We start from the raw sequence: 25,635 nt of genomic DNA on the forward strand, positions 1-25,635 counted from the left end.
GTGAATACTGGATTTACTTTATTTGTTTATCTTATCTTATTAATTTCATGCCCAGCTCAGACTTCCTGATCATGAAATATGATAATAAAGATGATAATAATAACAACAACAATAATAATAAAGTCAAAGTTCCATCTCCTCCTCCGTATGATTATTCCCCGTCGAAATCAACGAAACCGTCGCCCAGGCTTCAAAGCTATCAGCCCTGGCGGCTAGATACGCGTCGCGCCGGAGTTGGGTTGATGTGCGAGGGAGACCTGGTCTATGTTTATGTCTTTGTCTTTGTCTGGGTTTGTGTCTGTGTCTGGGTTGCGGGTTGTTGTGATCTTGATCTTGATCGTGATCGTGATCGTGATCGTCTTCGGTGGTTTCTTCGCTTTTGTTGCTGGAGTTGGAGTCGGAGGCAGACTCAGGTTCGAGGTCGGATTCAGGTTCGGGGTCGGGTTCAGTCTTGCTTGAGCTTGAGCTTGAGATTGATATGGGTTCGTGGGCTTGATCCTGGGATAAGAATGCGGAGGAGGGGAGGGAGAGCGTTTGGCTGTGGGTGGTTTCGTCGGTGGTGGTGGTGGTGGTTTGTGTGTGTGTTTGTGTCTGCGTGTGTGTGTTGTCGTGGGGGTTTAGGGCTGGTTGTTGTTGCTCATATATAGGAGTTTCGGGTATAGGAGTTGGAGTCTGAGTAGGAGAAGTAGTAGCATGGCGTGATCTTGAAGATATCGGCATTGGCATTGGAATTACTAGCTCTCTCGCGGGTCCATCCAGTTGACTATCTGCTAGGTAGGGTCTATCTTCTGTGTAGGGATTGTCTGCTGGGTAAGGCGTCATATCGATTTCAGATACAGGGACCGCCGGGTTCTCATCATCCGTAGGCCAGGAAGACGGGAGGGAATCGAGCTGGTAAAGCTCACGCTGGGAGGAGCTGGCGTTGTTAAGGAAGTTCCAGGCGTGGCGGATCTCGTCGCGACGGGCTTTGGCGGTGGCGGGGGTTGGGGTGGGGAGAGTGAGTGGTTCGTTTGGATGGGATGGTGTTGTTGTTGATGATGGTGGTAGTGGTGGTGATGATGTGCGTTTGATTTCGATTAAGTTGAGGGAGGGGATTCGTTCTGAAGAGGCAGGTGGTTGGGGCTGGGAGATGATTGTAGGTGTGAGTTTCGGGTGGTCTGGGATGCCGATGTTGTCCATCATGCTGGATGATTGTTGGGATGATTGTGTAGAAGAGGGGTGGTTGTGTTCGTAGCGGGCCCGTTTCCTCGCGCGCAGGTCGGGGTCGTTGGATGTGATTTCGCGCATATGTTGGTCGTGGGCGAATGTGGAGGTGGCCGGACAGAGGTGTCCGAACAGCGTTTGCATGGATACGTCCTCGTCCCAGGTGACGGGGTCGACGGTGCAGGGGTGGATGTCTTTGGGTTTGAAGGCTGCGATTAAGTCGCAGAGTTCCGCGTAGGAGGAGTGGCGCGAGTAGGGGAAATTCTGGGGGTGTTAGTTGGAATTTGGGGGAAGGGGTGGATAGACGTACGATGATTTTGGGGAGGAGGTTGCCCTGCTTGTCTCGTAGATCATCTGCGTGTTTAGCTACATTGCCGGACAAGGTTTCCTGGCTGAGACGACCGCGGCTCAGGATGTTCACGAGGCTCTCTAGAGACATGTCGTGTGCATCTTTCATGCCGTAGCTGTCGAGCGACAGTGCTTTGCTTTTAGACTGGAAGGCATCGGCAAGAGCCTGTCTTGTCTGGGAGAGTGCCTGGGTGTCGTGGATGCGTTCGAGACAGAGCTTTTCCAGCTGTTCTAATGTTGACTGGTCTGGAAGTTCGAGTTCATGGACCTGGTATAGATCGCCGCCTCCCCCACCGGCTCCTATTTCGGGCATTTCTGAACCGCTGCCCGTGCGGTTGACAATCGGAGCGATGTAGACGGTGTTCTTGGATGCAGCTACGGAGCAGTGGACGCCCGGTTCGCAGCTGTGGATGCGACATTGCTCGTCCTCGCTGAGACAGCCGGGGACGTACTGATTCCCCAGCGCGTAGCCACAGAGGAACGGGGCCTCGTGGGTATTTTGCGAGACAAGAGCCCTGTACAGGTCCATTTGGTACCGATCGACGTGGATCTTCCTTCATCAGTAAGGAGGCGAGAATCGTGGATGAAAGGTTACCTTCGAATTGAGAGCAGCAGAGAGTGCCATCCAGACCTCCTCATAGCCAAACGTCCAAGCTCGGAAGTAGAACGTAGTATTGGCTGGGTATAACCCTACCTTGCGCAGCAGCTCTGCTACACCCTCTGCTTTGGACGGAAAGGTGTGACAGACATGTGCCGGACGGGCGAAGGTGTTATCCAAGTAGATCTGGTCTAGCTGTTTGCCCCCTAGAGTATAGGGGATGAGGACCGGATGTCGGATGATGCTGTTGACCCACCAGGGTTCAGCTGCTCATGTTAGAGGAGATTAACAGAAGTGTTGGATACTGCGCACCACGAATATCGCCTGTGTATAGTATGGCCTTTCCATCGCCCTCGATCAAGAACATCACGGCGCCTGTGCAGTGGTTTGCATCTAGAAGAGTGACTCGGATCGACAATCGTGGGGTCAGCTCAATCTCCGTTGGCGTGTTCAAAGGGATTGGTCTCTGTCAAGAGTGAGCTGATAGGCACTACCAATGTAGTCAAATACCTACGAGAAGTTTGGAGAGGTGTTTGTAGTGCAGCTGCCGTGACTCTAGAATGCCTTTACTGAAGTTCATCCGATGGGGGTACTTTTCGATACGCAAGAGCAGCTGGTAGTGGTGAGCCAAGGTCACAGCAAAGCCTATAGGTCAACCGATACCTCTTTCGTCGCCGCAGAACAGTAGATGAATGGCGACTTGAAGGACTCAAGTCCTTGCAGATGATCGCTGTGGACATGGCTGAGGAAACAGGCCAAAGGCGGTGGCCTGTCGGGGTTCTTGCGGAAGTAGTCGACTGCTAGCTCAGTTCGATATTCATTCCTGAGGGAGCCAGTATGAGCTTACTCCGGATCGAGGGGAATTCTACTTTCTGTTAGAAGACATGCAGTCGTGGTGGAAGTATAGCTAGGCCTACCCGGGACGATCCCATCAAAGGTCGACATGGAAGGCGAGTGCTGCCCTCCGGAAGCAGGGGAGGGGGCAGCGCGGAGAGTGGAGGGGATATGGGAGATCATCGTCTGCCCAAGGCGATAGTCCCGGTGGGGTTGTGTCCAATCTGAAAATAACTACAGAGGAAGGCGAGGCCGGAAAGTGACAGCAGGCGTGGCGCCTCCCAATCGGGCCTGCACCACGTGACCGGGATGGGACTCAGTTACGAGCCTGACAGCCTGACAGACCAGCAGCAGACCGGCAGATGCAGATAACGTGAGGATCATTGTAGACAGCACTCAGTCAGCATCTACTCCTCCTACTCCTCCTACTCCTCCTACTCCTCCGAGTGACGAGGTGGCTGATTTGTCCCCCCATTCGCGCGATTAGGCAATAATGGCCTTGCCAGAATGCCAGGTCTACAAATCAGACCGCCTCTTACAGTCTTACCTACACTATCTATCTGCTCGTCTCCTTCGGACTCCGATCAGTCCTGTCTGTCTGTCTGTCTGTCTGTCTGCTCGGGGCTTTCCTGACGACGACCTCTGAGACCAGTCCATTCGCCCACCGATCAACAGGCAACTGGAACTCAACTCCAGACCCTCGCTCCACCCGCCCCGCGACAAGGAAGGGACCCTATCACGATGTGATGTAACCCGGGGAGTCCCTCGCCCAAGGATGTATCATGTACCTACATGAGCGGGCAGCGAGTCGCGGCCAGCGACCAAGTGGCCTTGCAGACGAACGGTCGTGAGGCGAGTGGGCAAAAAAAAAAAAAAAAAAAAAAAAAAAAAAAAAAAGACCCGCTCGCCAGCGCAGGTTTGGTGCCATCCAGGGCCCGATATGGGGAGGCGGCCAGCCTGTTGTCTCTCGATGGATCTTCCTGTTGTCACGGATTTAGGTTGGCTAACTCACGACTCCACGCAGTTCGTCTCCTATGCGCTGGTCATTTGCATGCGTGGTCTGGTCGCTCCCAGAGTCACCCGACTGACAACACTAAAAACACCGCGCCTGATATAAAGATGCCCCCCTTCCCCATCCGTCGCTCGCTCCCTGACCGGGTCGACTCCTTCGATCATCATTATATCATTATCCTTCATTCTGCCTGAATCCTGATCCTGATCGGGACCAGCCCTACCACCGATAGCGATCGCCCCTGCAGTATGGGCCCTTCCTGCTGATAGCGATAGTGGATGGATTAGGCTTGGGGTCCTCCAGGAACCTTAAAGCCAACCTAGCCAAGGCGTCTTATTGCCTGGTGGTGTGTCACATCATCGCTCCGTAGAGGCCCGACGGTCCTCTCTCATCGAATCCCCCGAAACAACGCGGCGAACCCGACCTTGAAGCTACTTAAACTCCGGGGTGGTGACCAGCATTCCGGCCACTGTGTTTCATTCTCCTCATTCCACGTGTGGTCCAGATTCCGTGGGTTGATCCGGTGGAGGCATGCCTCTCTGTGTTGTTCTCCCCTGACGAATCAACCGCCTGACCCTCCCGGTTTCTTTTATTATTGACTGCGGAGCACGGCTGAAACCGTGGTGAGATCGGACGACTCCAGCATCGCCGCACCTCCTATTCTAGCCCGTCCCCATTCCTGACTATTGCCTGCCGCTCCCAACGGCCCCCTTCCGCTTCCAGATCGGCTCCCTCCTCCTACTCGCATTCACTGGCTTTCGCATCTCCTGATTTTCCCATTCCTTGATTCCATTCTTGGTTTTAATTGTCTAATCTTTCTTTCTTTGTCTTCGTCGGCTTCCCCCTCATTATTTTGAGTTCGCATTTCCCGGTTCTTTGACCTGCCTCTCTCTCTCCCTTTGTTATATACTCCCTCCCCCGACTGAGTATACCGCTACCGCTCCTCGCGCCGCCCGCCACCTTCAACCCTAGTTACCTCCACCACCACCACCAACAACTTCCATCATGCATAAACCATCGCTGGCCCAGATTGTGTACGGCACACTATTCCCGCGCCCGCGCTCCAGTGATCCGACCACCTTTTCGGCGCACATCACCCGCAACCTCGTCCCAGAAGTTCGGATCGAAACGTCCACTTTCTACGGATCGCTCGACTGCCCTGAGGCTCAATACCCGGGGCTCGACTACTCCTATGGCCCTCATCGCATGAGGCTGGGTCGATTTCCATGGCACCGCAGACTGTTCCGAGCCTTCGATGAGCTACGGCTGACCGAGGCCGAGATCTCCTCCTTGTGTCGCTGGGAGGGAACCAAGTCGGCGCGCGAGCGATACGAGAAGGAAGAAGGGGTCCGGGTCCGCGACACGACCGCTGATGGTGTCCGACCAGAGTCTCCTGTCTTCCTGGCCTCGATCGAAGTCCACTACGAGGATGATCCGGAACCCGCCAAGGAGCCCGAAGTTCGAATCGAGACGTTCGAGGACGTGCGTCCTACCAGCGACCTGATCGATGATCGGGGGATTGACTGTATCGTGGAAGAAAAGGCGGAGGACGACTCGAGTGACGACGAGATGGAAAGCTGCGGAGTGGAGTTGAACCATCGCCTGATGGCAGCGACCGCGGCCCGCGAGCAGGGTGCCGACGTGCCCCTCGACGAAGACTGGGAACAATGGCTGAAAGAAGCCGGGGAACGAGGCAGCTACACGGACGTGCTGAGTGCGATCCGCACGGGCCAGCCATTGAGTTACCTCGACGACGTCCCTTCTCTGATGCCGACCCTGAGTAGAGGCGGCCTTCGATCTTCCTCTCTCTCCGAACCATTCCTGCTGCCCACCCCGTCCACCAGGCTTTCGGGCGCTGCGGCGCGGCGGTATCCCCACTCCCCACCGTCCAGGAGTACCCGATAAGACTCCTGTTGATCAGGTTTCTGTTTTTTTTCCCCTGCGACTTTCAACATTAGCGAACATGCATTTGCGGCGCATCACGGTGGATTTCATTGCCTCTTGACTCACACATTGCTCTTATAGATCTCCTTGACTGCTTGTGCTTTTCTTCTCCTACTGTTGTAATACCCCTTAACCAAGTTGCCGCACCATTTGCGCATAGATTATTTACTGCATCCTCGCGAAGGCCAGTCCAGATTAGAACAATAAATTGAACATACAGACAAAGGCGTAATGATGTGTATACTAGCATAAGCGAATGTTAGCGCGGGTGACGCTTGCGGGGCCGACGCAGGCGGGCGGAGGGACGGAGGAGAAAGCGACTCCGCCGAGGAGCTCCCCGCCGCTCCCCGCGACCGACGACGCTTCCTCTCTCTTCAGTCTCCGCATCCCACCCCTCAGGCGTTGCATGCTGGCAATCATCCCTTGGTGGAATCCGACTGAGTGTTGACGGAACATGGCGTGAGCCCGACACCCCTCGACCCCCATCTCCGCCCTCATGCCTCCGATGCCACCATGATCAAGGCCATCTTCTACAGCAAATTCGACACCCAAGAGGGTGGGCAGCCCCGTCAACCTCCCCCGTTATCTGCTCACAGCTCACTGATTCTCTCCGATAGGCCCCAAGGTTGTCCACCAGGTGCCCGATGGCGCCATCGTCCCCTCTGCGACCGCCCCTGCGCAGCCCCTCTTCCTGACCTTCTCCGACATCTCCTTCTTCGTGATTCCTCGGCAAGAGCTCTGCGGCAACCTGATCCAGGTCTGCACCAATGGCTACCGGATCTTGGGCTACCCGATCTGCATGAAGTCCCTTCGCTACGATCGGAATGAGTTCATCTTCAATTTCTGCGTGGTACTGGCGGAGGAGGAGGATTTCAGCACCTACAAGAGCGTCGTACAGAAGCTGGCGGATCTGATGCACGGGCTGGAGGAACAGAATGGCTTCCTGTCCAGGGACCACTCGAAGCCGGGCGAAGGGAAGGTGTACAGCCTGTGCGAGACGCTGATGGAGGACCTGAACAACTACTGCGAGTGCATGATCCCAATCGGTAACTGCTACCCATCCAGTCCACTGCGTGTCTACCCAAGTCCCTGATGCTAACCAGGACCAACCCAGACGAGCTGAACACCCTGAACATCAAGCTGTTCCCCGTCTATCCGGCCCCTCCGCCTGTCAAGGCGTGGCATGTGCCTCTCTTCACTGTCCGATACCAGACTTTCATGGACGAGAACTGGGATCTGACCATGCAACGGGTACGTCTCATCTCACCCAACCCATATCTCCACAACACCAACTTACTCTCCAGATCGTCCCACATATCAACGGCGTCAACAGCATCCGCATCATCTCCATCCTCGCCGACACCGACTTCTCCCTAACGTGCCGAGCAATCCGCCACCTGCTGTACTACGGCTGCCTGTTCCTCCTGGACATCTTCTCCTTCTCGGCCATCTACGCGCCAACCGCCCAGTTCAGCTCCACCATCGCCATAGACGAAGACATGCAGCAGGAATGCGCCCGCTACGTCAACACTCTCTTCGCCTCCCCTATCACCGCTGCCTCCGCCGCCCTGACCCCAGGCTACCCATCCCGCCACGACCCAGACGCCGTGTGGCCCCCCATCGGCGACCCCCTCACGACCAGCAGCGCCAGCGAAATGACCATTCCCAGTCGCACCCCCAGCCCCAGTCCCAGCTCCGGCACCAACCCAGCCAGCAGCACGACCACGTCACCCGCGCGAGCAACCACCACCACCACCACCACCATCACCACGAACAACCACACCAACACGAACACCTCCAACACCACAACCACCACACCCTCATCCACAACCTCCCCCCGACCTCCTCCCACCCCTCCTCCCAACCCGTCGTCGACGGCATCGGGCTCGTCGAACTCTACGCCAGCCTCAAACAAGGCCAAAGCATCAAACAATGGTACCTGCACCACACCCGCCAACTAACCCACATCGACATCCGCCGCTTCATCACCTTCGGAATCATCAAGGGCTTCCTGTATCGCGTGCACAAATACGCCTACGCCACGGGAAACCCCGCCCCGCCGCTCAAATCCTCCCTCTACCACCACAGCCACAGCCACAGCCACCACCCCAGCTCGACCTTCCAGATCCCCAGCGGCCCGTCATCACGCGGACCCGGAACCGGCACGAATAGCCCGTATGCGTCTAGTGTAGGCGATGATCCGGCGCCGATTTCCCAGCATCAGCAGCAGAACCAGAATCAGCATAGGGATGAGGCAGCAGGAGCCGGAGGAGGGCAGGGACAGGGACAAGGCCAAGGCCATGGAACTGCGTCAGTAGCGAGTGGGAGTCGGGCGGGCACGATCGTCACGGTTGAGGCGGAGGCGGACGATGAGGACGATGATGATATTGATGATAAGACCCTCTCGAGGTATTTGGATGGCATGCATTGTTTTGATCAGATTTGCACCGAGCTAGAGATTAGTGAGAGGGAGTTGACGGGGAGGTTGAAGCGGTTTGGGGGGGAGGTGTTGATTTTGCATCGCTGATGGATGGATGCTTGCTTGCTTGCTTGCTTGTGTGGATGGATGGATAGATGCTGTGTGTGTCTGTGTGTGTGTGTGTGTGTGTGTGTGTCTGCATGGTAGTTTGGCGGTTGGGTCAGTTGGCTGGTTAGCTGGTTGATTGGTGGTTTGGATGTTGATGGTTGATAATTGATGTTGATACCCAGTTCTTACTCCGTACGAGTAGTTCGTTAATGAATCGCTCATAGATGTCTCTATAGACTATTATACTATGATCTATATCTAGCCTTTCTATCGGACATGGAGATATGAACTTATCAAGTTAGTGGTATTAGAGACTCTATCTACTTATCTACCTATCTACAGTACCTATTTACCTACATATCCTATTTACCAGACAATGTCATGTCCACAGGAATCTAGATAGATGGATAGATAGATAGATAGGTCTCTCTTCTTGCATTCACATATCGCCAAAAAAAAAAAAGAAATGGAAGGAAAATAACTAAACCAAACAACGCCCTGTCTCGTTCACTGTCACGCTCAGCCACAGTCACCACACCATCGTCATCACCAACTGTCATCATAAACCACGAGTAGTGTACGCACCGCACCACGAACGCCATTCGCCATTCGCCATTCGCATAACTCCACAGGGAGAGAAAAGACCAGTAGTCAGCACAAATCATGATCTACGACCAGTACAATCCAACCTGTCCCATCCCATCCGCTCCAATAGGGTGATCATCGCTAAGAACACAGAAAAATCAAAAGAAAGGAACAAAATCAAAAGAAGGAGGAAAACAAAAAGCAGAAAGAGAAGGAAAAGAAAGAAAGAAAGCAAATGTACACGAATCAAGTAAGCGGATCTCGTATCAGCAGTTGAGGTAATCTCATGATCATGGTTGCAATCACTCCTGCTCCTCATCCCAGCCCTCCAACTCCGCCTTCTCATACTCGGCCATAACCGCCGGATCAAAGACTGTATCACTCGCCCCCGGAACACTAGTCTTACAGTCCTTAAACACCGGACCGATACAATCGCGCCAACGCTTGCGCCGATCCATGAGCGTTCTCGCAACATCACCGATAGCAGGACGGCCGACGCCCGCCGCGCTGACTACATGGCTGCCGCCGCCCGCGCCCCCGGGACGGTGTTTCGCCTGGGAGCCCTTCTTGCTCTTGCCGAGGGTGCGGGTGCGTTTCAAATAGGCCTGCTGGACCTGGGAGTCGAGGTCGTCGTGGATGGTCATGTACTCCTGGTAGGCCATGCGTTCGCGGGCGATATCGAGGAGACGGCACTTGCGGGCGCTGTTGATCATCATTTGCTTTTTCAGCTCGCTTTGGAGGAGACGGAGACGCTGCGCGATGTCGTCGTCGTAGTGCGCGTCGTAGTCCGGGTTGTCTTCGGCACCGAGGAAGCCCACGTGGCGGAGCTCGGCTTTCAGGCGCTCGTCGAGCTGCGCGTGGTCGAGTTTGGCCGCAGGGACTTTGAAGCCGCTGGGGGAGGCGTCGGGGAAGGCCGTTGCGGAGGCGAGGGGCTTGGAGTTCGGGTCGGTGTCTCCTGCTCCTGCTCCGGCTCCCGCTCCCGCTCCGGCTCCGGCTCCCGCTGGGTGGTCGATATCCATGGCGTCGCTGTTTAGGGGGGCCCGTTGGTGGTGGTGGTGGAGGCGGCGGTGGGGTCTCCGTTGATGGAGCCGTTGGCGGTGCTTTCGTCGGCGGAGGGCCGGTGTTCGTAGCGGAGGAGAGAGTAGAGGCGGCTGACAAGGGGGCCGACGGAGATCTTGTCGGTTTCTAGGGTCTCGTCTGTTATTTGGTCGATGTTTCCTCGGCCTTGGTTGAGGGGTAATCGCTCCTTGTCGCCGTTGGTTTGGTCGACGTTCATTAGTCCGTCGTCCTCGGCCCAAACCTCGCTGTAATGCTTCTTGCCGCGTCGGGGCATGATGAAAGGGGTCGCGCGATCGCCCTGTGCTCCATCAGCGGCAGCATGCAGGATTGGGCCGCCGGAACTGACCTTCTCTTTCAGGAAGGCGATGTCTTCTTCCGTCAGAGGTCGGACGTAGGGGTCGATGTAGGCGAGGAATGTGTTGGCGCCGACTTGATTGGTGGGTTTGGCGTTGCTGAAGTCGCGATCCGGGGCCGTGCCTGCCATGAGATGGCTGAGGTCGCTCCATGGAAATCGGTTGACGCTGTAGATCACCTTCCGCTCCTCGTCCGTCATCCCCGGTGTGACTTCTCGGATGTGATAGACCGTCGGGTCGTCGAACTTGAGCGGGTTCGGACCAAACACCTGCACCTGGGGCACCGCCGGCGCGGGCTCAGGCTGATGCGACTCGGAGCTATCGTCTGAATCGCCGGAGCCTGCATCTTCCGCGGCATCGGTTGCGGCATCGGGCCGAGGTGACGTTTGCAATGGGGGTGAGAGGGAGGAGTTCTCGTCGGAAACCGCGTTCTTCGATTTTCTAGACACCGGCGATGCGGCTGGACATGAGTTAGTCGAGGGCATAGGAATAAGTGAGGTATGTGGAAGGCACATGGCGTCGCAGATGCGATCCGTTCCAACAAGGGACTGGGATAGTTTCGAATAGATGCTCGGTGAATGCAGATAACTCACCTCCTTCAACCTTAGTCTCGGCGCCGTCCTGTCGGGCAAGATCGTGGGCACCATGGGCGAGTGGGCGTTCCTCCTTTGAGCTGCTCCCCCGTTCCTTTCGTCTCTTCAGCTTCCCCTTCATCACCTTGTCTTCTTCCTCGTCGTCGGCCTCGCGCTTCATCTTGACCCGGTCGCTTCCCTCGCGGTCGGCCGATTCCGGTTCGTCCACCACTTCCTTGCGCTTCTGCGACAGCTCCCGGATCCCGGCATTGCATGCATCCCCGCGTGTTTCGGCCAGCTGGCTGAGGGTCTTTAGGTGTTCCATCAGCATTTCGAGGGACTTGGAGTCGGGGATCGGGCCGACCCCGCCCATGCGCTCGAGGAGTTCCCCATACTGCACGGTGGAGGGCAACATCAACTTGGAGGCATCGTTGTCGAGGTAGCTGTGGAGCGGGGCGGAAGCGGTCGGGGCACTGAAGCTGGAGCTGGGGGTGGTGTTACGGCTTCGGGAGGGCCGGGCCTCGCGACCTTTGCCCTTGCCTTTGTTGGCGGAGGGCATGTTGGAGATGGCCGGGGCTGATGGGGTCGAGATGGGCGATAAGCTGTGGTCTGGACTCGATGCTCGGGGCTCAATAGCCCATGACGTTCGGGCTGGGGGATGGGGGCCCTGGATGGACGGATAATGGGGGCAAACACTCCTGCATCAACAAGCACAGCTCACTTGTCGCGTCACGGTGGTGGGCGGTGCGTGATGCCTGTTGCTTCACTTGTTGGGTGCTGGTCCTCCTCCACGTGAGGGGCCATGTGATGTCACGTGTTGATCCAGAGCATACCTGACTCATCCGGTGCATAAGGTGCACAAGGGATGACTGATCGGGTCCCCACCGACGGATGGAGTTAGAGAGGGTCCCGATCGACGTTCGTATATCTACTACTTACTTCGTACTGTATCTACACCTCCTCCACCACGGAGTATATCCCATTCCACCAGAGACCAATGGAAATCTAACCTTCACAACTTACACACCACCCATCTACAACCGATAGTCAAGCATGATGTGATTGCCGATCGGGCGGCCGATGTTTGCATCACGGCGTCTCGCTTTTATTTTTAGACCTTCCAGTGCCATCCCGCAAACGTCCCACTTCAGTCCATTCAATGCAAACGGCATTCAATCTGCAATAATACCGTGGCCCGCACTGAGAAAAAAAAAGAAAAAGAAAGAAAAAGCCTCCTCGGAGGACAGCAACCCAGCAGCACACTTCACCCTAAAATGATCTTCTCCCTGCAGCACGCTGCATGGCCTTGGCTCTTCCACAGGTGGGTGCAGCAGCTATCCGCGATTGCTGTCGAGTTCAACCTGACCTGTCAGCATTCTTCCCCAGGCTATTGACCTCACCCTCGCATTCTTCCCTTTTCAGTGGCCATATTGCTTCCTCCGTCTGACTGCCAGATTCGGTCCACGACAGGGTCTTCGACACCCTCTGGAGTTGGGTTTTAAGCTGCTGGATCCCTCTTAGGTCCATCGGACCCGTGCTCGTAGCACGACCGTGTTTCACAATGAGTATGGTCCCTATGGTTGAGAGAATGCCATTCTGCCACACATTCCTTTGTTGATCCCAATCTCGATGGAATCGCTGGCTTATCGTTATCCGTATCTGAGTTCATGCTGATATTTCTGCAATAGCTGCCAAATCGGTGACCACGATTGCCACGCTCTTCGCGGACCCAACCAATACAACAGCTGCATCGAATGTATGCCTTGGATGCTTGAATATGCTTCCCTGATCGAATGTGCTTTCAGAGGCTAACCGGGCTGATTGTTTAGGATAGCACGGCCTTTGCTCTCAAACTCGACGACGGCACCGTTCAGACGCTCTCCAAGCAAAATGCCCCGGACAAAGGCCCGATCGAGGGAATTCTCTTTGTCCCCAGTCTCAGTGCTCAAAGCCCGTGCAACAGCGCTACCGCTCCGTTTGTCCCGGCTAATGTCACCCGCATCGAGAGCGCCACACCATTTGGAGACCGTGTGATCGGGCTGGCGCCCTGGGTAAACGCTGAATGTGCACAGGAGTTTCTAAATGCGTCGCAGCAGGTCCGGACGGACGCGCTGCTCTTCTTCTTGCCGTCCAACGACGACACAAAGCCGCCGTCGGCAAATGACCCGACGTGGCGACTCGGGGGCAGCGATGGCTGGCAAGCGCGGAACGAATATCCGGTGTACGCAATCCCTGGGGCAGCGGGTGTCACCCTGATGGACCGGCTGTCACGGGATGGCAACCTGGGCAATCCTAATGACCAGATGAACCAGAGTGCGTTGGCGCAAGCTCAGTCAGGAGCGTACCGACTCGTCTCGGCGATTGATATAGGTAAAGCCGACGCCACGCCCACGCCACGAACAGTGCTGACATCCGTCTAGAAAGCGGGAGTAAGAAGATGGCCAGTATCTGGGGGTTCATCCTCGCCATCATCGGCACGATCCTCGTCCTCACCATCATCCTCCTCCTGTTCTACCAGCTAGTGCACAAGAGACAGCGGCGGGAACTGCAGCGGCGCATCGAGGCCGGTGAAGCCGATCTCGAACACATGGGCATGCACCAGATCCGGGTTCCGCACGAGTTTCTGAACTCCATCCCCATTTACATCTACACAGGCCTGGGGGCCAGTCACAGTGAAGGCCGAAAAGACGACCCTGCGAAGTCTCGGGAGCACCTGGCGGAGATCACAGAAGAGAGCGAAGAAGAGGCTGCAGAGAGTCCCAAGTCGCCCGCGGTCGAGGTCCGCGAGACAGCTGACGCACAGGATAAAGAACCGGCCGACGGTGGCTCGGTCCGACGATCGTCACAGTCCACGATGGCGGGTCTGGACGAGGCCGCCTACCCCCGCCACAAGAACCGACTCAGTCGCTCACAGACGATGTGCGCGATCTGCCTCGACGACTTTGTGCCCGGGTCATCGACCGTCCGCGAGCTGCCCTGCGGCCACATCTTCCATCCGAGCTGCATCGACACGTCTCTGACGCAGAGCAGCAGTCTATGCCCGCTTTGCAAGAAGAGCGTGCTCCCGACGGGGTGGATGCCGTACCAGATGGCCGACACGCTGGTGTCGCGGGATATGCCGGAGCCCGGCTCGCCCTCGCCCTCCAGATGACTCGACCACAGACATAGATTGTACGATGATTGATACCCACGGCTGGACATACACACACACACGATATGAATACATAGAATTTGTACACATGACCCCAACACCGTAGCAGAAACGTAAACACCCCCCCCCCCAAAAAAAGATCTAAGCAAATTTATCATGCTTCCCCCTAACCCTCACATCCAAAACCACCTCATGAAAATCGCCCTCCTTCCTCGCCTTCCTCAACCGCCGTATCTCCTCCTCATCCAACCTCCGCCCCACAATCCCCTCCAACTCCTTCCGCCCGATCTTCTCGCGCGCCTTGATCTCCTTACTCGCCTTGATCCGCGGCTTGAACCGCGCCTGCATGCGGATCCGGATATTCGTTCCCGCCGAGAGGGCCGTCTCGTCGCCGCGGACTTCGATTCTCGTTCCGGATGCGGTCGTTTTCGAGAGCACTTCTTTGACGGAGAGGTAGGTTTCCGCGCTGGACTTTTCGGGCTGTTTTTGATCAACAGGGGTGGAGGTGGAGGTGGAGGTGGAGGTGGAGGTAGATCCCGTTCCGGTCACAAGGGTGAAGAGTCCGCCCCCGCCGGTCTCTGCCTCCCGGACCCCGAAGATCTCGTGGATGGAGATTGCGGATGCCGTCGCGGAGAGGATGCCGTGTTTATCGCTGGATAGGTATCTATACATATGAACATGTGTGGTTAGCTTTGCTTATAGACTCGGTTTGCTACCATCCAACCAAGCACAGCCAACTGCCCAAACCACCAACCAACCGTAAATGCCAAAAAAGAATATGATGGAATGAAAGGAGCAAACATACTTCCCATTCGACCCCCTAAAACTCCACCCCTCCACGCCGGCCACCTTAGTCGCAACCCACACCTGGCGAACATCATGCGGCTCCGCGGTCGCCGGATCCCCCTCGATGAGATTCTCCACCACGCTCGCGAAGACGGTCCCGTGGGCGTCTGTCGCGAGACATGTCGGGGGGTCTTTTTCCCCCGTGTATCCCCCTCTGCATCTGCATCTGTATCGGTGTTGTCCGTCCGCGGCAAAACAAACATGATCGGCCCCGCTAGATCAGAGGGCGTATCGGCCGTTACCCACGATTGGTCTTCGGCTGAGGCTTCTTCGAGGGCGGAGGCGGAGGCAGAGGTATCTGGTTCGGTGGGGGTGGTTGCGGAGAGAGTTGATGTGCTGGTGGAGGGCTTTTTGCGTGAGGGATCGCTGGTGGAGAAGTCGTGTTTGCGTTTTTTGGGCTTGTCGCCTTTGAAGGAGAGGGGTTTGACCATTTTCTTTTGATTTCTTTTGTTTTGGGTGCGGGATTGGATTGGAGAGTGGTGGTGTAAGGTGGAAGAAGGAAGTGTTGTTGAAGTTGTGACGGAGCTGGAGTGGAGAATTCTATCGATAAGATCGATTTGGGTTCAACCCGTCCGCTGAAGTTGAACCGGTTGAACCCAGCTGACTGCTGCTTCGGGCAGTACTTACTATTGACAAGTACTTTGGTGGCTCCCCCGAGGTCCATCTTTCCTACAACTACTACAACTACTACAACTACATACACCACCACACTCCCACCTTACACACCAACACTACGGAGTAGTAAAAAAGAGATAAACATCCATTCATAACTCATGAGACACGCACAGTCCAGCCATTGGAAACAAAAACCACCCGACCAAAAAGGTGTCCAGACACCTGGATAGACGGGTCACAGGTGTGAGAGTGCTCGTTCTAGTTCTGTCACCAGCCATGTCTGTCTAGCTCTAGTCAAAAACAATCGCCGCCTTGATGGCCGACTTATTCCGCATCGCCTCCAGACACTCCTCCCACTGATCGATGCGGAACGTCTTGTTCACGATGCCATTGACCTGCACCTTGCCGGAGTCGAGGTAGTCGATGGCTGCGGGGAACTTGTATACCTCTGAGAAGCTGCCCACGATGGTGATTTCGTCGCCGACTGTCATAGCTATTAGCAAACCGACAAAAAAAAAACGAAGCGAATCAAGAAAGAAGGTGGAAAAAAAAAAAGAAGGGAAAAAAGGGAAAAAAGGGAAGAATAAATAAACTCACAAATCTTGCTCGGAGGCCAAGACACGCGATCCTTATTAGCATAAACGCCATAAACAACCAACTTGCCCCCCCTGCGCACATAATGGATCGAATCCTCTAGAATCTTAACACTCCCGGTCGCCTCAACTACAATATCAAACCCGTACGGATTCTCCTCCCTCAACCGGAAAAACTGCGCAGAGGGATCCTGCCTCGACAACGCAATATACTCATCCCCGGCGCCCAGCTGCTTCGCCAGATCCATCTTCAGGCCCTCCGGCGCAACAACCACAACGCGACACCCACCGCACTGCCGCAGCAGCTGCGCGAGGATCAAACCCGTCGGCCCGGCCCCGAACAGCAGCACGGACGAGCCCATCTTCGGTGCGATCTTGTCCAGCCCGTGCGCGGCGCACGACGCCGGCTCTAGGAGCGTGGCGTCGACGTCGGAGAGGTGGTTGATCTTGAAGACTCGGCCCGCAGGGTATGCGCAGTACTCGGCGAAACCGCCGTTCATGGTCACGCCGTGGGCTTCGAAGTGTTCGCAGAATAGCTCGTCGCCGCGACGGCAGTAGAAGCATTCGCCGCACAGCTCGGAGTTGTCGGCTACGACCCGGTCGCCGACCTGGAAGTTCTTGACTTTGGGGCCCAGGGCGGCGATGACGCCCACGGTTTCGTGGCCGGGGATCAGGGGGAACTGTGCTGTTAGTCAGTGGTGGAGTGGGTTGGGCTGGGGGGGTATGTTTGGTTGCTTACCTTGGCGATGAATTCGCCCTCGTGGATGTGCAGGTCTGTGCCGCAGACGCCGCAAGCTTTGACCTTGATCTGGGGGTTGTTAGACAGGATGATATGTCTGCAAGGAGCAGCTAACGTACTAGGATGTCACCGTCACGCAGCTCAGGCAGAGGCACGTCGACGATGCTGTGCACCTCCGGCTTCTCGTAGCTGGGTGAGGTTAGCTTGATACAGCAGGAGTCAGACAGACCGATACCTACCGAAGAGCTTTCATGGTCTGAGGCAGAGTGGAACCCATGGCTTAGGGATATATGAATATGCGACGATTATGTCTATATGTCTATATCGCACCACATCAGCAACCATCACATCCCACAAGAAAGACAGACATACAAGAATCTAGGGTCTAGGTTTATACGACAAAGCTCCAAAAGAAGAAGTAGCAGAAGCAGCAGCAGACCAGAATAAATACTCAGAAGAGATGAAGACGAAATACAAACGCCCTTACAGGGGGGAAACGAGGCTATTTGAACCCCAGCCCGACCCCAGAACAGACAGACAGACAGACAGACAACAACAAACACAACCAACTACTTCATTGGATTAATCCAACACGCCTGACCATATCCAAGACCTCCTCCCTCCTCACCATCCCACCCAGCTAACCAAACTCAGCCAGTCCATCCCATCCATACATTACTCCCGGTACTTACGTATACGTATACCACCCCCCCATCCAGCCTTCCACTCAACGCCCGAACCCGGACGAAGGTTCTCTCCTACACCTACAATTTACCCCACATAGGGGTCCGAACCCACGACCCACGACCCACGACCCACTAGCCCCGATCCTCCTCCTGTGTAGTGAGTAGCGGGGAACGACAGCCTGGCAGGTTGCCGAATGGGGAAGAATGCTGGGGACGCGGCTTGGCTGGGGGTGGTCTGATTTGTTTGTTTGGATGGACGGGATGGATATATCGGGTGGGGGATACTTTGTAATTCCCGCGACTGGTCTACAAATGCACTCAATGAGCCTATCATTATTGTTGTTCTGTCTTGGATACTGGACTTGACTTTGGGTGGTTACTTACTAGTTGGACTGGACTGGACTGGGTTGTGTTTGGTTGGGAAGTGTCTTCTTGTCTTAAGTTGTCTTTCATTTCCGATTCTGACACCGGGGAGAAAGTATGCAGACCACAGAATTCACATTCCTCTAACTAGTGAGTTACTCAATGATACTTAGGTACTTACATCATCATCATCATCTTCTCCTAACTACTCTACCTAGTACGGAGTACTTAGAGTACGTAGTTACTAGGTATCTGGATACTCTAAATCGCTTACCCCCCCCTCCCCCCAAATCCAACTACCAACCAACCAACCTGAAAAGAAACCCTCAAGTTCCAACCCTCAACAACCCTCAACAATCCCACCGGGCCACCCCCTAATCACCTACCCCTAACCCTAATCCCTCCCCCCACTTTACTTATTCTACTTTTACTACACTCCTCTCTTTACTATCTATCTATCTATCTATCTATCTACTACTCTCCTCTGCTGGAAAGCTGGAAATCCACCAACTTTACAATTCCAGTTCCAGGGCAGGGGGCAGACAGACCGCAAACGGTATAAATAATATAGTAGCATGTACTTACTATCTAGATATAGAGATAGCTGATAGCTCATACTCATAGAGCCAGCCAAACAGAAACAGCCTCACCGCTGCTGCACTACTGTCTTGGACTTGGCTTGGACTTGCATTACATTAATTACATCACTCGCCGAAATGCCGCCGTTCATGTTTCAGTTAATGACTAACCTAGCCTAGCCTGGCTATAACTATCCAGTCTAGAGTCTCCTCTATCGGTCTTGTCTTACCTATTTGGTTCACCGGCTGTCTACTACATAGTACATACAATATCCAGAGTCCAGACCACTGGCCAAATGCAGCAGCCAGTCCAGCCAACGCCGCCCCGCAAGGGACAACAACAAAAAGCCACGCAGGAATGATGGATGAATGATTGATTGATATTTTCTATTGCCGATAATACCTACTTCACTACGGAGTAGAATGCCATGCCATGCCTTGCCTGTGCCTAGAATGCAGAATCAGAATCAGAATGCCCAAGACGCCAATCAGATCGTCCCCGCATACGATCTTCCCCGCGTAAACCCTGGAAATAGCTCAGCCGAGAGGGAGGAGGCGAGGAGGCCTGCTCCTGTTACTTCAACCCAAACCCTTCGCTGTTCAGCACCGCATCCCCCAGCATCCGCTCCAGCTTCGCCCGCGTCTCGTACCGATACAGCCCCAGCTGGTTGAAGCACGTCCGCGCCGTCGGGAACCGGCTCGTGTCGTCGCCCAGGCACGCCAGCCGGATCGACAGGCTCGTCGCCCCCATCGCCGGGATCCGATCCGACCCCGTCACAAACGACAGGATCTTGCGCTGCGCCTGCGGCTGCGTCTGCTCGAAGAACTCCCAGAACCACCGCACCACCGGCTCCGTCTCCGGCCGCGCGTTCCCCCAGTTGTCATACGTCGCCACTGCCCGCAGAGACGCCACGTCCAGCGCCTCGTCCGACCCGCGCACCAGCAGCTCGATCTCCTCCGGCCGGAACAGAGACAGCGCATTGCCCCCGCACACCGTGAAGAACCCCCGTTTGAACGGCTCGAACTGCCGCGTGATCGCCGTGTCCAGCAGGTAGTGCACGTACAGGTCGACAAACTCCCGTCGGTTGGCGTTCGTCACCGGTCGTTTCTCGCCCCCGGCGCAGAGAGGCACCGGCACCACCTCCCCATACCGATCCACCTGTGCCACAAAGTCGTAGCAGAACGTCTCCGTCACGTCCCCGTCGAACTCCAACAAAGCCCGAAGACCCTTGGCGAGCACCGGTCGGAACTCCGCCAGGTCATCCAGGGAGCACTTGTACGTGGGCCGGCTGATCGACGACTGCGGCCCAGCCGCCAGCAGTTTCTTGAATGCAAACGGCGGCAGAGCAACGTCGAGGATGGTCGAGTTGTAGATGGCCAGTCCCAGGAGGACTCCGACCAGGAAGAATTGCTCCGACGACTCGAAGCAGTACGGGTTGAAATAGCAGTACTGGGAGTCTTCGTCATAGATGAACAGTCCTGCAGTCGGTCAGTGAGCTGGCTGGCGCGTGACCTAAGAGGGTGAAAACCTACCGTGGTGAGGATCGAAAACCTCCCGAACAAGGAGCAAAAACCATTCCTTGCGCAGACCGCCCGCGTCGACACCCTCCTCGCCAACAAACTCGATCCGCAACCCCTTCTTGATCTCCTCCTGGCTTGAGCCAACCACCTCGCTGACGCCGCGGAGACTGTCTTCGACCAAGCAGTCGCGCCGGACCTTCAGCATGAGATATTGGCTGATCGCCTTTCGGCTCATGATACTGTTGAAAAACGCCTCACGTGCTTTGACTTCCATCTGACGGCGCGCGTCATGCTCCAGGACATGGATCTTGGCCCAGATGCTGAGGAAGAACGGATATTGGCAGAACGAGAACTTCGTCGTCTTGGATTCCCAGGCCTCGAAGTCGGCCACCAGGTCCGAATAGTCCAGCAGCGTATTGTAGAAGGAGCTGGTGGGGACCATATGGCCACGCCGGTTCGCCTGGTGTCTCGCGGCGGAACCCGCGTCTTGCCCAAACGCGCTGTCCGGTTTGCGAGAAACGCTCGCATTGTTGGCCGTGAAGAGCAACGACATCACGCGGGCTGCCGCTCGGACCTGCCAGTCATCGGTGTAGACCACTGGCTTGTCAACCTTCTCATTCGCTTTGCTGGGGCTCCTGCCATTGATGGCAGCGTGCAACTCCGCAGGGGTGGTGCCAGCGGCGCTGGAGAAGCTGGGGACCAGCCCGTCGTCGTGCTGAGCTGAGTCGCTGCGCTTCCGCCCATGCTGACGCGTTAGGCGATACGTGACAAAGCTACCGACAAGCTCAACGATCTTCTCGAACTGCCCGGCCGAAAAGCGCGAGAACCAGGAGACGAGGTAGTGATGGCAGTCGTTCGGGAGGTTGGCAAGTAGCCCCAATATCCGCTTGACGATGCCGGAATGATGCCCCGGGCCTCCGCTGCGATGTTTCGGAGGCGGCTTCAGATCGCGGGGTGCCGGTCTAGGATTGCCATCCTTTGGATGCGAAGGCCTCCGGTCACCGCGGGCCGCCGATGGGGCCAGGTGAGATGCCAGGGACGGGCTAGACGGATGAAGCAATGGGTTGGTCAGTAGCATCAGCAAGAACCTGATGTCCTCTGGCTTTTTCAGAGGCCGTCTGGGCCGTTTCAAAAGCGTCTCGGTGGCTTTGAGGAGCGTTCTGTGCAGGTGCAAGCGGGACTCGGTGATTTCTCTCTCGACCATGGCCAGATCGACGGTGTCCCACTTTTGAGCTACAAGGACGTCCTCGTCCTTCCGCATCTCGCACGGCTTCATCGTAGACCACAGCTCCACCCATGAGGCTCCAGCCGTCATGATCACTTGATGCCATTGCGCAAGCTCAGGCCAATTGATACGCGGGCTCCTGGAGGAAACGGCCCGGGACGAGCTCGAGGTCTTGTCTCGACGCTCTTTCGCACGGGAGGGATGGGTACTACTGATCTGCTCCACTTCGTTCATCCACCAAGAGGAGTTTTCTGCGATGTCGCCGAGAAGCAGCAGCTTCGGATCCGGCTCGAATACCACCTGGGCGGACGCCTGTGCAGAACTCGGCTCCGCCTTTTGCTTGGGTGGGCTGCTGTTCTCAGCGGACTGTGATGCAGGTTGCACCGTAGTAAATGATTTGTTCAGGCAGTCGCTGCCTTTGAACGATATGATTATATATTCCTCGAGCGATCTGAAAATATACGGGCGACTGGTGGGGTTCTTAGCCTCGGGACCGCTCGGTCGCGCAGCGTGCCGGGGCGAGCGATCGCGCCGCGGCGTGTTCTGAGCGTCCCGGTTCCTCATCTGAGAGCCTTTCCCTTCCCCATGAGCATGCAAAGGGGCCAGACTGGGCTTCGAATAATTCGGAATCCCGCCCATTCCCTCCGGCTTTCCGGTCTTGTTGGACGTAGAAGAACTACGGCCCCGCGGGTCCACCGGTTGCCGAGGTTCAGATAAGTACCCAGACGAATGACTCGGCGAGTGAGACAGATTCTCATCCTGCGCAACATCCAAGCGCTTGCCACCAAGCTTCTCTGGCGATGGCTGTTCCGGCACATTCAGGAGCTGCCTGAGGTACTTTGAGAGGCATTCGTCTACGATTGCTTTTGTTCGCTCAACCGACAGCGGAATAGCTAGGTGCAAGTCAGTTCACTGGTCGCGTAGTCAAGACAAAGCCGAGTGTTATAATACCTTTTCTAGGAAGCACAGTCGGAGATGGTTTCCCATCGTTCCCCGGACCGCTAGCCTTGCCCGAGTCTACATACGGCTCCAGATCATTGACGGTCAAACATTCCGTACATCGAAACACCTTGAGATTCCGCGGCCATCGGACCGTGCTGTTGCAAACCATGCATTTCCCCGAAGTCATCTCCTCGCCCGGCGTTGGACGCGGGTGTCCTTTGCGAGGACTGGCAGAGTTAGGATCCGGCAGGTACGTAACCACATCATCGTCGTCATCGGAATCCAGCAAGAAGTTATCCTTCTTGGAGATCGACCGGTTGCGCCTCTTCGCGATACCGCCAAAGGGCGAGGGGAACGGATGACTGATAGAGCGCGAATGCCCTCGACGATGCGGGGGCGAAGTAGCCGGGTTCCCGCTCATGGGCGACAGTCCCGGGGCATCGTGCGGACTTCGATAAGGAGAGGTCCCCTCTGCGCGAAAAGGGATCGCAGCTGAAGTGATATGAGTAGCCGGGGAGTCGGACGTCGGAGGATGGGACGAATTATATGGGGACCGCGACGGCATATGGGCGCATTGGCTGGACTCTCGATGAATTGAAAGTATTGCCTTTTTTTTCTCAGCTGCGTATTGTCGCGTGATGTTGCCACAGAGGAGGGTGTAGCTCAGAGGAATATTTTGGCCAAGGTCGGAGTATAATTATAGTCTGAACCAAGCAGGGATGGCGGATAGGTAGGTAGTAGGGCTTCTCGTGGGCGGAGCAGCACAGCAGGAGTAGTACTTGACGGCAACAGCGACGAGGGTAATTCCTGCCGCGAGATCGGAGACGATTCAGAGGCTCATGTAGATTCGAGCGTTTCTTTCAAATTAGGAGCTTCGCGAAAGGAGAAAAGGTGGTGTAGTGAGTAAGTAGTAGGTAGGCAGATAATTGCACGAGCCGGTGATGAGTAAGGGCACCCCGGGGGAGGGGGGAGCTTCGGTACTATGTAACGTGAGGAGGGACGGGGGGATGTAACGTGGAGATGTAAGTACAGCAGGAGCAGGAATCCGGGCGAGCCAAACAGGAAGGAGGAGCCCAAGGGGAGCAGAAGAAGGGACGATCAGGCTCCAGAGACCGACAGGGAGACAAACGAGGGGTCGAGGGATAGGATAAAAGTAAAAGCAAAAGCAAGAGAGAGGGAGAGGGAGGAGGAGAGACGAATGGATGCCGCCTGAGGGGGAAGTCGCAAGAGGATGCGCAAGCCGAGCAGGCCAGCGAACGAACGAGCCAGCCGGTCGGGACTAAAACCGGGGGGAGGGGGGTTGATGCCTGAGGCTCGAGGCTGGACAACCCACGCAATCGTTCAAAGGCAACGTCGTGGTCGGGCGCGCGCCTGGACGCTTGACGGGGGTTTCATGGTTCGGTTCATGGACATTGGACAGTCAAGACATAAGACAGGTCCCTCCTCGATACTATTTTTAACAAACGCTGTCCTGCTCCAAGAACGGGGCATTGGGTCCTCCATTTTAGACATCACCACTGAGAACCAGGGTTTCAGTCCGCAATCCAGGACCTTGTCTCACTGGAAATGGAGTCCAAACCGTCCACTAGTTACTTCCTGGTGTTTTACTCCTAGTACTCCTACAGTACTGGTCATCGACTCCAGTCCTTCTCCCCCCCCCCCGGTAATAGTGTAGTATCTACTCCGTAACTACGACGTACCCGCCAGTCTGCAGTCAACCCACCCCATGCCAAGAGTCCCCAGCACGGATCTGCAGCGCAAATCCGGTCTACATTACAATCGCCCCCCCCCCCTACTGTGTACGCTGGTACGGACGGGTGATTAGGTGGGTTGCAGCAGGTGGAAAGGACAAAACATGTCGTCAGGCTTCGTTAGAACAATACAAGATGAACCGAGAAAAAAAGAGGTATTTTTGCTAACATCCGATCCAGAAGATCTGTTGCATTATGCCCGCACCCCACCAGTTCGAAGACTTGGCTGTAGGTGCGAGGTTTGATCGAAATAGAGACATCCACAAGATCAAGTTTTTCCCATAACCAACAACCCCCGTAGACACCCTGTCTACGCTTAACGGTAACGCCAGTAGCTCTGGGTGTTCTGGCGCTTCCAGGTGTGGCGGCGGCCAGAGCGGGTGTTGTTGTAGCGGTGGCCCTTGTTGATACCACGGGACTTCTTGCCGGTGGCGGTGAGACCACGGGCCTCGCGGTGCTGTTGGAAACATCCTGGTCAGCATACCATTCTATCAACCCTGAACGTCGGGAGAAACCAACCTTGTGCACCGCGTTGCAGATCCAGTTGATGCGGGCATCGCGGCGGATGGCCTTGTGCTGGGGGTCGACGAGGATGATCTCGAAGTACTTGTAGGTGGAGTCCTGGTTGATCCAGTAGGAGTTCAGGACGCGCAGGTTGGCGCAGCGACGGCCGACACGCTCCTCAGCGGTGGCACGGAGAGCACGCTGGTACTTGAGCTGGTTGATACCCATGTTGGTGGGCTTGCCTGTAGTCGCACATGTCTGATTAGCCCCAATTCGAGCAAGGCACCGGCTCCTCCAAGACGAGAATTCTGCATACCGTAGGTGGCACCCTTGGGGGCAGGGCGCTTGCGGCCACCGCGTCTCACGCGGATGCGGTAGATGACATAGCCCTGCTTGGCCTTGTAGCCGAGACGACGAGCCTTGTCGGGGCGAGAGGGGCGAGAAGCACGGTGGATAGCGTTCAGCTGACGGAGCTATATTGATGCACTCTCAGCAAAGTTCAACGAGTGTATAGCAAGACACATGAGGCCCTTGAGAAAAGACTCTCTGGTGTGCCACATCCATCCGCCGGCGAAAAAAAGTCGTTTCGCGACGCCCAGTAACACCCCTTCTTGACGAAAGAAGGTATCCTATGGCAAAGCACACGAGCTCCCGGCGGGATGTTAAGTGATCGAGATTTGGGGGGGGATTCTCACCTCCCAGCAACGGACACGCAGCAGGAAGCGAATCACGTCGGACTGCTTCTTCTTCTGGATCTCTTCCACGTACTTGAGGGCACCCATCTGGACGGAAATTCAAAAATCAGCTTCTGGTGGTCTGAATGATTTCGATGCTCCAGAGCAATTCGTTTCTGTCGCTGCGATAATCGGGCGCAAAGGGTTCTGTAAACGTACCTTGTCGGCGTGGCAGGTCGTCGATTGTCGTCGGTTGTCACAGCTGAAAAGTTCGAGAAGGACGAGATCTCTTCAACGACCTTGTGTGTGGGACGCTAGGCGATTAGGCGAGCCCCCACCCCCACCAATCAGGGCCGTGCTCGCCTGCCGCTAATGCCTGAGGCGTGAAGCCGCCACCGCCTTCCCCTTTTTG

General features: G+C 55.8%; 9 protein-coding genes across 9 annotated transcripts; 3 read left to right on the forward strand and 6 right to left on the reverse strand.

The window, feature by feature from the left end:
• Positions 1 to 55: 55 nt before the first annotated feature.
• Positions 56 to 2,820, reverse strand: BO70DRAFT_379437 (putative DNA repair protein). Its single transcript, XM_025545349.1, has 6 exons — positions 2,813 to 2,820; positions 2,664 to 2,762; positions 2,462 to 2,615; positions 2,147 to 2,415; positions 1,514 to 2,101; positions 56 to 1,467 (listed from the first exon to the last, which is right to left on the reverse strand). Exons 2-6 carry the CDS (start codon positions 2,727 to 2,729, stop codon positions 124 to 126), a joined length of 2,421 nt encoding a protein of 806 aa, XP_025399588.1. The 5' UTR covers positions 2,730 to 2,762; positions 2,813 to 2,820; the 3' UTR covers positions 56 to 123.
• Positions 2,821 to 5,000: 2,180 nt separating this feature from the next.
• Positions 5,001 to 5,900, forward strand: BO70DRAFT_290987 (uncharacterized protein; the record flags this gene model as incomplete). The annotated part of the gene is made up of 1 exon (XM_025539382.1): positions 5,001 to 5,900. The coding sequence occupies one exon, from the start codon at positions 5,001 to 5,003 to the stop codon at positions 5,898 to 5,900; it is 900 nt and encodes a 299-aa protein (XP_025399589.1).
• Positions 5,901 to 6,245: 345 nt separating this feature from the next.
• Positions 6,246 to 8,466, forward strand: BO70DRAFT_335915 (nitrogen permease regulating protein NPR2; the record flags this gene model as incomplete). The annotated part of the gene is given in 5 exon segments (XM_025541078.1): positions 6,246 to 6,495; positions 6,557 to 6,985; positions 7,054 to 7,190; positions 7,244 to 7,665; positions 7,680 to 8,466. The coding sequence occupies 5 exon segments, from the start codon at positions 6,453 to 6,455 to the stop codon at positions 8,464 to 8,466; spliced, it is 1,818 nt and encodes a 605-aa protein (XP_025399590.1). The 5' UTR covers positions 6,246 to 6,452.
• Positions 8,467 to 8,862: 396 nt separating this feature from the next.
• Positions 8,863 to 11,762, reverse strand: BO70DRAFT_361800 (histone acetyltransferase NGG1). The gene is made up of 3 exons (XM_025543129.1): positions 11,057 to 11,762; positions 10,208 to 10,923; positions 8,863 to 10,151 (listed from the first exon to the last, which is right to left on the reverse strand). Exons 1-3 carry the CDS (start codon positions 11,592 to 11,594, stop codon positions 9,354 to 9,356), a joined length of 2,052 nt encoding a protein of 683 aa, XP_025399591.1. The 5' UTR covers positions 11,595 to 11,762; the 3' UTR covers positions 8,863 to 9,353.
• An 834-nt stretch (positions 11,763 to 12,596) lies between these two features.
• On the forward strand, positions 12,597 to 14,186 carry BO70DRAFT_352500 (RING-H2 finger protein; the record flags this gene model as incomplete). Its single annotated transcript, XM_025541796.1, has 4 exons — positions 12,597 to 12,600; positions 12,724 to 12,791; positions 12,865 to 13,348; positions 13,456 to 14,186. The coding sequence occupies 4 exons, from the start codon at positions 12,597 to 12,599 to the stop codon at positions 14,184 to 14,186; spliced, it is 1,287 nt and encodes a 428-aa protein (XP_025399592.1).
• A 141-nt stretch (positions 14,187 to 14,327) lies between these two features.
• On the reverse strand, positions 14,328 to 15,463 carry BO70DRAFT_387043 (uncharacterized protein; the record flags this gene model as incomplete). Its single annotated transcript, XM_025545873.1, has 3 exons — positions 14,328 to 14,850; positions 14,992 to 15,186; positions 15,234 to 15,463. 3 exons carry the CDS (start codon positions 15,461 to 15,463, stop codon positions 14,328 to 14,330), a joined length of 948 nt encoding a protein of 315 aa, XP_025399593.1.
• A 327-nt stretch (positions 15,464 to 15,790) lies between these two features.
• BO70DRAFT_314237 (zinc-dependent alcohol dehydrogenase family protein) lies at positions 15,791 to 17,568 on the reverse strand. Its single transcript, XM_025540276.1, has 6 exons — positions 17,352 to 17,568; positions 17,219 to 17,298; positions 17,099 to 17,168; positions 16,980 to 17,048; positions 16,245 to 16,920; positions 15,791 to 16,131 (listed from the first exon to the last, which is right to left on the reverse strand). Exons 2-6 carry the CDS (start codon positions 17,254 to 17,256, stop codon positions 15,938 to 15,940), a joined length of 1,047 nt encoding a protein of 348 aa, XP_025399594.1. The 5' UTR covers positions 17,257 to 17,298; positions 17,352 to 17,568; the 3' UTR covers positions 15,791 to 15,937.
• Positions 17,569 to 18,993: 1,425 nt separating this feature from the next.
• Positions 18,994 to 23,151, reverse strand: BO70DRAFT_314240 (uncharacterized protein). Its single transcript, XM_025540277.1, has 3 exons — positions 22,304 to 23,151; positions 20,140 to 22,245; positions 18,994 to 20,085 (listed from the first exon to the last, which is right to left on the reverse strand). The coding sequence occupies exons 1-3, from the start codon at positions 22,857 to 22,859 to the stop codon at positions 19,181 to 19,183; spliced, it is 3,567 nt and encodes a 1,188-aa protein (XP_025399595.1). The 5' UTR covers positions 22,860 to 23,151; the 3' UTR covers positions 18,994 to 19,180.
• Positions 23,152 to 24,154: 1,003 nt separating this feature from the next.
• Positions 24,155 to 25,511, reverse strand: BO70DRAFT_428954 (60S ribosomal protein eL15). The gene is made up of 5 exons (XM_025548027.1): positions 25,443 to 25,511; positions 25,245 to 25,331; positions 24,866 to 25,022; positions 24,565 to 24,791; positions 24,155 to 24,502 (listed from the first exon to the last, which is right to left on the reverse strand). Exons 2-5 carry the CDS (start codon positions 25,329 to 25,331, stop codon positions 24,362 to 24,364), a joined length of 612 nt encoding a protein of 203 aa, XP_025399596.1. The 5' UTR covers positions 25,443 to 25,511; the 3' UTR covers positions 24,155 to 24,361.
• Between the last annotated feature and the right edge of the window lie 124 nt (positions 25,512 to 25,635).

Source organism: Aspergillus heteromorphus, assembly GCF_003184545.1.
Source record: "Aspergillus heteromorphus CBS 117.55 chromosome Unknown BO70scaffold_11, whole genome shotgun sequence".
Classification (NCBI taxonomy): Eukaryota; Fungi; Ascomycota; class Eurotiomycetes; order Eurotiales; family Aspergillaceae; genus Aspergillus; species Aspergillus heteromorphus.